This window comes from Grammomys surdaster, unplaced genomic scaffold (genome assembly GCF_004785775.1).
Source record: "Grammomys surdaster isolate TR1022 unplaced genomic scaffold, NIH_TR_1.0 66, whole genome shotgun sequence".
Lineage (NCBI taxonomy): Eukaryota > Metazoa > Chordata > Mammalia > Rodentia > Muridae > Grammomys > Grammomys surdaster.
In genome coordinates, this window is record NW_021604568.1 from 6733316 (window position 1) to 6743824 (window position 10509).

Genomic DNA, 10509 nt, shown 5'->3' on the forward strand with positions numbered 1-10509 from the left:
CCCTTCGCACCCTTGGAAAATCAGCCTCTTATTCTTCACCAATGTCCCCGAGCATTTCACGGTCTCTGCGAATCCTCCCATCTCCTCTGGCTGCGGAGCTGGGGGATGCTCTCTCAAGTGGACCCACTTTCTCCGAAGAGAACCAGGAGCCGCCTAAGCCAGGAGATAAAGAGGGGGATGCTCGCTCCCCCTGAAAAGGGTGGGGAGGAACAGGGCCTCACCCTTGGGAACTCTGGGATGCGGATGAGAACAGAGGACACCTTTCAGAAAAACCTGCTCTCAGTGGGGGGATAAAAGCAGAAAAGGAAGGACAGGTTCTAAAGCTATCAAAGAGCTGAGTGCTCTCGGCCAGGAAGCCAAGGTTGTTTGGGCACTCCCTCCCCTCAGGTCATTCCCAAGGCGGATTCTTGGGGTACAGGCGCAGCGGACAGGGACGGCCCAGGTCGGTGGCGCGCAGCTGCGGTGGCACTGCGCTCCCCCGCCTCCGCAGGCTCCCCCTTCCTCTCCCCGCTAGATCTGAAGATGAAGCTCCACCCCTAGCGCGTCGCCCCAGCCCCGCGCCTTAAAAGCCCCGCACACCGCCCCGCCGCACCCAGCCTTGCCGCACCTTCGCGTCCTCGCCAGGTCCCGCCGCAGCCGAGCACCCGGCCCCGACCCCGGCACCATGAGCTTCGGATCGGAGCACTACCTGTGCTCCGCCTCCTCCTACCGCAAGGTGTTCGGGGACGGCTCGCGCCTCTCCGCGCGCCTGTCCGGGCCCGGAGGCTCGGGCAGCTTCCGTTCGCAGTCGCTGTCCCGCAGCAATGTGGCCTCCACCGCCGCCTGCTCCTCGGCCTCGTCTCTCGGCCTGGGCCTGGCCTACCGCCGCCTGCCGGCCTCCGACGGGCTAGACCTGAGCCAAGCGGCGGCGCGCACCAACGAGTACAAGATCATCCGCACTAACGAGAAGGAGCAGCTGCAGGGCCTCAACGACCGCTTCGCGGTGTTCATCGAGAAGGTGCACCAGCTGGAGACGCAGAACCGTGCGCTCGAGGCCGAGCTGGCGGCGCTGCGCCAGCGCCACGCCGAGCCGTCGCGCGTCGGCGAGCTCTTCCAGCGCGAGCTGCGCGAGCTGCGCGCGCAGCTGGAGGAGGCGAGCTCGGCGCGCGCGCAGGCCCTGCTGGAGCGCGACGGGCTGGCCGAGGAGGTGCAGCGACTGCGGGCGCGCTGCGAGGAGGAGAGCCGCGGGCGCGAAGGCGCCGAGCGCGCCCTGAAGGCGCAGCAGCGCGACGTGGACGGCGCCACTCTGGCCCGCTTGGATCTGGAGAAGAAGGTGGAGTCGCTGCTGGACGAGCTGGCCTTCGTGCGCCAGGTGCACGACGAGGAAGTGGCCGAGCTCCTGGCCACGCTGCAGGCATCTTCGCAAGCCGCCGCCGAGGTGGACGTGGCTGTGGCTAAACCAGACCTGACTTCAGCGCTGAGGGAGATCCGCGCCCAGTATGAGTCCCTGGCCGCTAAGAACCTGCAGTCAGCCGAAGAGTGGTACAAGTCCAAGTTCGCCAACCTGAACGAGCAGGCTGCGCGCAGCACCGAAGCCATCCGAGCCAGCCGAGAGGAGATCCACGAGTACCGGCGCCAGCTCCAGGCACGTACCATTGAGATAGAGGGGCTGCGCGGAGCCAATGAGTCCCTGGAGAGGCAGATCTTGGAACTGGAGGAGCGGCACAGTGCTGAGGTGGCCGGCTACCAGGTAAGGGCTGGGATGCTGCATAGGAAAGGATGCCCTGTCCTTTTCCGCACATAGATAGCTTCACTCCCTGTAAACTGGGGCCCTAGGAAACCACGGGAGGGAAGCGGAGAGAGAGGAGCATTGACTAGAGGCATCCAGTCAACAAACAAACAAATAAAAAAAATCACAAAGTCTCATGCATGCAGCCTCAAATGTCAACTGTACGTGCCTGCAAGCTCTTCAATCCGTTGATGTCTCCGCACTCTAATTTGGGGGGTGGGAGAGTTTTAAGCACCGACACCCAAGTCTTCATGCGTATACTAGGCATATGCTGTAACACCGAGCTACAACTCCACCCCCAGTCTCTTGTCTGAACTCTTGTAACAAAGGAATCTTTAATCTTTCTAGGAGTCAAAAAAAAAAAATCTAACCATGCCTTCCTGTCACCAAGAGTACAGACACACTATCAGAACAGTGCCGATCCAAAGTGTCCCCAGAGGGCACAGGTTACGGCCTCTGTGTGAGCGGGTCCTTAAGTATCTGGGTTGTTTGGTTGGCTTTGAAAAGCCCTTTCTGAGCCTTAGAATTGATATTTATAGGGTACAGTCAGCTTTACGGTTAGAAACAAGGGTCATTTTCTTGAGTTTTGCTCCAAAAAAGGAGTAGGATCCGGCATAAGTAAGCTAGTGACAACTCCCTTGCCCCACCCTTGCACCCCCCCCCAAGAAACCCACACACGCACACGCGCGGTTCCCTGTCCATCTACTAAGCAAGCTTGAGCCAGTTCTGCTGGTGACCGGTTAGGGCGCTGTCCGAGGTGCTGATCTCATGTTCCTCCCACCGCAGAAATGGCTCCTGCTTCATTATGTTTCCAAATTGTCCCAGTTAGGAACTCTAGGCCTCAATGCAATTAACTGCTTCATTTAAAAAAAAAAAAAATTCTGTAACACAATAAGTCCCGGCTAACTGAAGTCAAACCTCATTTTCTAGACAGCATCAATTTTTGCCTCCAAGGTAGCTTTGCAGTTAACAAAAACCTTTTAATCTGCTTTGCCGGCTGTGAGGTCTCACTTGGAAATTCCCATTACCTTACCATCTTTTCAACTTACAGGCACGTGGCGACTTACAGAGATGGTTTCTTTGTTATAGGTGACTTTTTTTTTTTTCATCTTTCCCTGCCCTGTAAGCTCTGTGAAGGTAATGATTGGCTCTTTCTTCACAACAAAGCCCGCTGTGTCCTCAGTTTCACTACATTGAACGTGCTAGCTTGTGACTACAAAAGGCTCAGAGACAGAAGACAGGACAAATGAAAGATATAGAAAAAAACCGACAAAATTAGATGGTTTAAGTACAAGGAACAATGAAAGCTCTTTAGAATATAACAGTAATTTCAGAAACTTCAAGTAATTTGTCCTAGCTAGGATTGAATTTTACATTTGATGAAATTAATGTGTTTGAGGAACATTAATAAAAAATAGAACCAACAAATGACATATTCCAAAAGTACCATTTTGTCAGAATCAAAAGAATTATTGATTTGCAGGTATTTACTGTCCATTATAAGTGGCTTCCTTTCATAAGGGGAAAAAGCCTCATTAGTCTGATAGTACAGTCTTATTCAAATAAATATTCCTGTTTTGCTACAAAATCTGTAAGTTGAGCTTTTCAGTATGTGTCCTAGGTCCTGGATGATCTGAATTAATCACACTTAATTCAAATGTTGAATTAGGTATTCTTTTTGAGGACTAGTATTTCTACAAAAAGTATAACTCACCTACCCCAAACAGCCGAACTGGGCTTTGCTGCACTCTCCTTTGGCTTCCTAACCCCTTACTCTGGCTTATTTGTTCTAAAATACAAGCTTTCTGTGTTAGAAAATAGTAGGGCTGTCTAGACACAGTCTGCAGGAAACAAGAGGCAGGAGAAACTGCAGGCTCTGCATCTCTGTGCTGTCCTCATCAGCTTTAGCCTTGGGAGGACTTGCTGAGGGAGTGGAGGAGGAGGCCAGACAGCACAAAGCTATTTCCTACCCCTTGGGACCCACAGCTGGGGTGGGGCTCACAGTTAGACCTGCAAACACTAAGTCCTGCCTCTCCTGGTTGGTCCTAGCAATCTCAATGATGGCTGAGGTGGAAACCCTCCTCACTGTGAAGCCATTGTCTTCTTGCCCTTTTACCCCACCCCACCCCCTCCACTGCAGTAGTAACGGGAGGTGTTCCTTCCTAGTGGTTCAGAGACTGGTGGTGGGTACATTTTTCCATTACAAACCTTCAGTCCCCTCAAAGACAAAGAAAGTGCACATTAAAGTCATTTTTACCTGCCCCAGAGAACTGATAGCCTATTTGAAGACAAAGCACTTGGTATACTTTCAAAAGGACAAAGACTGATTCAAGGTAACACAGCAAGCACACAATAGGAGGAACTAAGGCTGTAGTGTCCGGCCAAAGGCAGCCACTTCGCATGGGAAAACAAGCCTTTCCTTCCCAGCAAAGGACACTCTCTGGTCCCTACATAGCTGGGACACTGGATTAGAATTTCAGTTGTTACTAAAGCCGTGCAGAGACAGACTCAGAGAGAACTGGCTTTCAGACCTGTGCTGTGGGCGTCTTAGAAAGCCAAGGCTTTCCTTGAAAGACCTTGCTGAGCAGTCAAGATCACTGCTGGCTAATGTTCTCCAGGGAGGTAAGCCAAGTCTGCCCTCTTCTCCAACATGAGATTGGAGCCCAGCCTAATTAAATAGCAGAAAGGGTCTGGCCCTTGGGAGCCCAGAGATGGCAGTGGCTACATATAAATCTATAGCTTGATAGATCCATTTCTGAAATTAGGATGGCAAGGGAAGGAAAAAAAATCTCATTTTTTTAAAAGCTGTTCCATCTGGTCCCTACCCCACCCCCCGCCCCCATCCTATCTCACCCTATTACCATCACCTGGACCATTACAATACCTCCTTTACAGGGATAATTTAAATCTCTCATCTAAATCCCATGGTATACCAAAACCAAGGAGCAGCTTTTTAAAAGAGATTTTTTTTTTCCTGAAGTGGATTCAGTATTTCTTAGGTAGGACCAGGAATATACTTTCTATTCTATTTTGTGAGTCAGGGTTTCCCCGTGTAGCCTGATCTGGGATTGCATTGCAGTGCCCCTGCCTTAGTCCTTCAAGCCTGCTCTATGGGCATGCCCCCACCACACTTGCTAAGAATGTGCTCTTTCAGTAACGTGCTCTACCATTTGTTCTCAGACTGGCTGTGGAGTGTAATGACCTACACTGCAGTTTCTAGGAAAGTACGATTTTAGAGGGTGATAGAACTCAAGGATAAAGCAAACACAGGGGTGAGAACAAGGGCATGCGGTTCCTGTGGGTGACCATCCATTAAAACCTTCTCTCCCGGGCTGGCTGAGTATGCACAGGAGTAGTTCCATTCCATAGGGCCGGCACTCCTGCTTGTCTGACTGAGGGCTCCCCTTCTAGCCGCAAAGTAAGGAAATGGGCCCACCGTTTTTCCTTCTCTTCACTGCAGATGCTGGGGCAGCCCTGCTTTGTTGTCTTCCCAGCCTGCCTCCTTCCAGGCCAGATGCGCCAGGACAGACCCCAGCTGGAGCAGGGAGTGCCTCCTCTCTCCTGTTCTCCAGCAGCACGGTTGGGGGAGGGGGCAGACTGCAGCGCTCTGCTCTCATTCCCCGCTGGAGGCCATCTTTGGCAGGCCTTGTGAAGGGCAGCAAGATAGCCCAGTGCGGGAGGAATGTACAGACAGACCAGAGCGTAGAGCCGTCGTCGTCGGTGGTCCTCAGTTCAGTCAGCTCCTTCTGGGAGGAGCTGCGTTACACTTTTTTCCAACTGTGATCCATAAAGGAGCCATGTGAAACATATAACATACAAGGGCAAGGAACCCGTCTAGAGCTCAGGTGCCCAGCAGTCCCGTGTTCCGCAAGCAGCTGTCAAATAAAAGTAGTTTCTAATAAATGACCAGATGAGCCTGCTGAGGCAAAATGTCTACCTCTAAACTACACATTGGAAAGCTGACCCCACTGATGCCCTCAGCCTGACCATTCTTAATGTGATTCTAAAGAGATTTTTTAATCGGGTTTCAAGCCTGCAGAACCATGAGGATAGGAGGTGACCGCAGGGAGGCGCTGTCAGGAATGCCAGTAGTCAGGCTATCTTTCAGAACAAAGAGAAGCAATAAACTACAACAGGAAGACAAACACTACTCTTCAGAACCATTTAGGGTAGAAAGAGACACCCTGAATATATCTAAAAGATAACAAACATAAAATTAGAGAAAAATAACATCATTTTCATAATCCTTGGTTGCTGAGAAAGACTGTTTCGTTTAATGTCCAATGATGAGTAGTATTTGCCACCTTAAAAGGCTTTATTCAAAATGATCACTTTGAGGGATGTTTGAAAGATAGCTCAGCGCCGGGCAGTGGTGGCCCACGCCTTTAATCCCAGCACTTGGGAGGCAGAGGCAGGCGGATTTCTGAGTTTGAGGCCAGCCTGGTCTACAGAGTGAGTTCCAGGACAGCCAGAGCTATACAAAGAAACCCTGTCTTGAAAAACCAAAAAAAAAAAAAAGAAAGAAAGAAAAAAAGAAAGAGAAAGAGAGAAAGAAAGAAAGCTAGCTCAGTGGGTAAGGCCATGAACCATGATAGCCTGAGTTGAAACCAAACCATATATGGTGGAAGGAAAAACCATACGCCATGCTTATCCCTGGAACTCACCTGGTAGAAAGACAGAACCAATGCCTATGAGTTGTCCTCTGGCTCTCATGCTTGTCTTGTGATACACTCATGCCCACACACAGAAACAGACAAATAAATAAATAAATGTAAAACATTCAAAATTGTCATTTTTTTTAAAAAAAATCTGGTGCTTTGAGGAATATGCAATCACCTATCCAACATTAAATTTTTATTGTATATAGGATAGGAGAGATGACTCAGAGGTTAAGAGTGTGTGCTGCTCTCATGAAGGACCTATATCAGATGGCTCACACTGCCTGTGACTCCAGCTCCAGAATATCTCTTACCTCTATGGGCATCTATACTCACACACACAGACATATAAACATACATATGTACAGACATAATTTTTAAAATGATTTATTTTTTATATATATGAGTACACCATTGCTCTCCTCAGACACACCAAAAGAGGACATCAGATCCCATTACAGATGGTTGTGAGCCACTATGTGGTTGCTGGGAATTGAACTCAGGACCTCTGGAAGAGGTGTTTTAACCACTGAGCCATCTCTCCAGACCAATACATAATTTTAAAAATATTGTATTTTCTTTATTTTTTTTAATTTTTATCTTATGTGCATTGGTGTTTTGCCTGCATGCATGTTTGAGTAAGGGTGTTGGATCTCCTAGAACCGAGCTCACTGACAGCTGTGAGCTGTCGTGTGGGTGCTGGGAATTGAACCAGCTCCTCTAGAGAAGCAGCCAGTGTTCTTAACTGCTGAGCCATCTCTCCAGCCCCAACCTATATACAATTTAAAGCCAAATCATTTTAAAGTTTTCATTACACACTAATAATGGGTATGATATATTCGGTGACCTAAGGTAGTCACATTGTTATTCACAGTAATGAAAGCTGCTCACATTTATTGGGTCTTTCCTATGTGCCATGATGTTCAACTAACTTATTTAGCAAATGCTAGAATTCATTATCTCTTAACTGGCTTTGGAACACTGGAATGGTGGCTCATAACCTTTAATCCCAGCAGCTGGGAGGCAGAAGCAGACAAAGCCAGTCTGGTCTACTTACTAAGTTCTAGGCCATCCAGGGCTACAGAGTGAAATGCTTTCTCAAAAACAAATAAACAGAATAAGCAAGAAGGAGATGGTAAATACGTATTTTTAAAATTTGGGTGTGGAGAGATGAGTCAGTGGTTCAGAGCCCTGGTTGTTCTTCCAGAGGACCCGAGTTTGCTTCCTAGTACCCACCTGGCTGCTCACAACCATCTGTAACCAAAGCTCCAAGGGATCAGACATCTTTTTGTAGATTTGGAGATCCCTGAACTCATACATACACACATATACATAATTAAAAATAGTTATTTAAAAAAAAACAAACAAAGAAGGAAGGTCCATGAAACCACGTGTCCCTTGGTAGACGTTCCTAACCCTCAGCATGCATCTAAATTTCCCATGAGTCTTTAAGAGGAAAAATGCAAATACCGAGTCTCTACCCCAGAGTGAACGAAGCAGACCCAGGCTGGACACAGATCGCTGTGTAAGTACCCTATCCGTTCTTACGTGGTTTGAATTGTAGTCGGGGTTGACGCCCCTGCCTTGTACAAATGTCAGTGACCTCTGCTACTTTGATTAAGTGTTTTGAATACGTACTTTCCAGGACAGCATTGGGCAGCTGGAGAGTGACCTGAGGAACACAAAGAGCGAGATGGCCCGCCACCTTCGGGAATACCAGGACTTGCTCAATGTCAAAATGGCCCTTGACATTGAGATAGCAGCTTACAGGTACACAGGAGGGCGTGTTTACCCTAGCAAAACATGTATCACCCAGCAACAGGGTTGCTATGTCAGTGACTCCAGGTAGTCTGTTTCTGACCAGCAAGGGAGTATGGGGAGAGCATCAATATCCGGTCCCATAGTCCTTGCTGACCCCTCAGTTCTGCTAATCGAATATAACCTAGCTTCACTTTGCTAGGTAGCAGCCTGGGCTGGAGAGATGGATGGCTCAGCCGTTAAAGGCTGGGCTCACAACCAAAAATATAAGAAGTGGCAGCCTGCCTCCTCTAGCCTCAGTAGGAGATGTGCCTAGTCTTACTGCAGCTTGATAGGCCAAGGCCAGTTGATATCCATGGGAGGCCTCCCCTTTTCTGAAGAGAAAGGGAGGAGGGGTGGATGGGGGAAGGACTGGGAGGACAGGAGTGAAGGGAAACTACCATCGAGATATGTATGTTGTTGATTGATTAATTAATTAAAAAGTAAACTAATTAAAAACAAGTGAGAAAGTGGCAGCCCTCCCTCCAGCTCACCCTCAGATGAGTGTGGACATTTTAATATGGAAGACTTCATGACCTGGCACGCCATCCTTATGCCGGCCCGTGCCAGTTCTCTCTATAGCATTCCAGTGTTTATGTGCTGCAGAAGCCAACACATTCTTTTTCTCTTTCCCACTGTTTATACCACCTGCTCCAAAATAAGGCCCCAGAGTATTTAATATTATCTTGAGTTGACTTTTATGAAAAAGGATGATTAAAACCTATTAGAGTTATGAGCCAGACATGGTGGTGCATGCCCATATTCCCAAGTGGAGGTAAGGCCAGCCTCAGCTACATACCAAGGCCAGCCTGGGCTATATGCAACCCTATCTCCAAAAACCAAAGAACAAACCAACAACCAACAACAAAAACCCTATTAGAGTTATGAGAAGCAAGATTAGGGGCCGCGCTGCTCTGGTGCTGTCTAGTCTAGGCTGAGTGGAGATTAGTGTCTGAGGTTATATCACTTGATGGGTTTGCTACCACACACAGCAAAGGCACAGGTCTCAACTGTGGGCTGCACCAGGCAGCAGCTTTCCCTCCCCTCTGTGTCTTCTCACTTCCTTACCCCTTTACAGTTAAGGTGTTAATTAGGGAATTACTTCTCTCCAGAGCTTTGTAGATTCTAATTGCCAAAAGTGGGTGTGTAATGCGGCCAAGGGGGCTGTCATATGTTTTCCTGCTGGAAACCAATTTGTGAATGGGCTAGGCTTCCTCATGTGCACACTAATCTCCAACGCAGTGCAGTTTTACCGTCGAGGTCTCGTGAAGAAGTTGCAGTGCTCTTTGGAGTCTCTAAAATGAGAAAGGACTGAAGGGTTAAGTTCTTTAAACAAAACTCAGAACCTGATTCCTGAGGGCCTTTCTTTGTTGAATTTACAGGAAACTGCTGGAAGGCGAAGAGACACGATTTAGCAGCAGTGGATTAAGCATCTCAGGGCTGAATCCGCTTCCCAACCCCAGTTATTTGCTACCTCCTAGAATTCTTAGTTCTACAACCTCCAAAGTCTCGGCCACTGGGCTGTCCCTGAAAAAGGAGGAGGAAGAGGAGGAGGAAGGGGCTTCTAAGGAAGTCTCTAAGAAAACATCCCAGATAGGGGAAAGTTTTGAAGAAACACTAGAGGAAACGGTAACATCTACAAAGAAAACCGAAAAGTCAACTGTAGAAGAAAGCACCATTTCAAGCCAAAAAATGTAATGCCATTGCTTAAAAAAACAAAACAGTTGATGCCTAAGAGGGAATGCACTTGGCTTATTCACAGCTCACTCCCAAACCACACCTTCCACCGCTATAGAATGTCTTCATGGCTTCCATGTCACAGTCAGTACCGAATCCTTACTTTCTCCAGTAGGAAGGCCACTGTAGATGGGAGCAAACCGCAGTCCTGGAGCAGAGGAGGAGTTCTCCAAGAACACGGCTTTCTCAGCCACAGCTCAGGCTTCACAGTGACAGGTGACTCAGGTGCAGAGGAAGTTCAAATGAAGGTGCTAAATCTGATCATCACTGGCTGTGAGCCGAAACTGAAACCTACATTTATCCACTGTACCCCACCAGGACCCAGCCATAGAACCTTACTATAGCTGCCTAAAAACATACAGTCACTGCCGAGGACAAGCTAGTGCTCCGGACACCATGCCCCACCCCCCTCTGACAGAGCCGAGTCACAAGCGATAGGCGACTCTCACAGGCACGTTTCTTCCCCTCTCTTCAGTCCCATAATTCCTTTTCTCCCACCCAAGAGGAAGGAAAGAAGTTTAGTGTAGTGTCCCCTTCTAAACACGCATA

General features: G+C 48.6%; 1 protein-coding gene across 1 annotated transcript; it reads left to right on the forward strand.

Moving 5' to 3' along the window:
- The first annotated feature begins 628 nt into the window (after positions 1-628).
- Positions 629-10007, forward strand: Ina (internexin neuronal intermediate filament protein alpha). Its single transcript, XM_028776249.1, has 3 exons — positions 629-1729; positions 8072-8196; positions 9606-10007. Exons 1-3 carry the CDS (start codon positions 665-667, stop codon positions 9919-9921), a joined length of 1506 nt encoding a protein of 501 aa, XP_028632082.1. The 5' UTR covers positions 629-664; the 3' UTR covers positions 9922-10007.
- Positions 10008-10509: the final 502 nt, after the last annotated feature.

Bases quoted from the DNA above. Each gene is read 5' to 3' on its own strand.
- Ina (XM_028776249.1), top strand. From the start codon at position 665: ATGAGCTTCGGATCGGAGCACTACCTGTGCTCCGCCTCCTCCTACCGC. The intron at 1,730-8,071 runs GTAAGGGCTGGG...CGTACTTTCCAG, and splicing joins CTGAGGTGGCCGGCTACCAG to GACAGCATTGGGCAGCTGGA. The intron at 8,197-9,605 runs GTACACAGGAGG...TTGAATTTACAG, and splicing joins ATTGAGATAGCAGCTTACAG to GAAACTGCTGGAAGGCGAAG.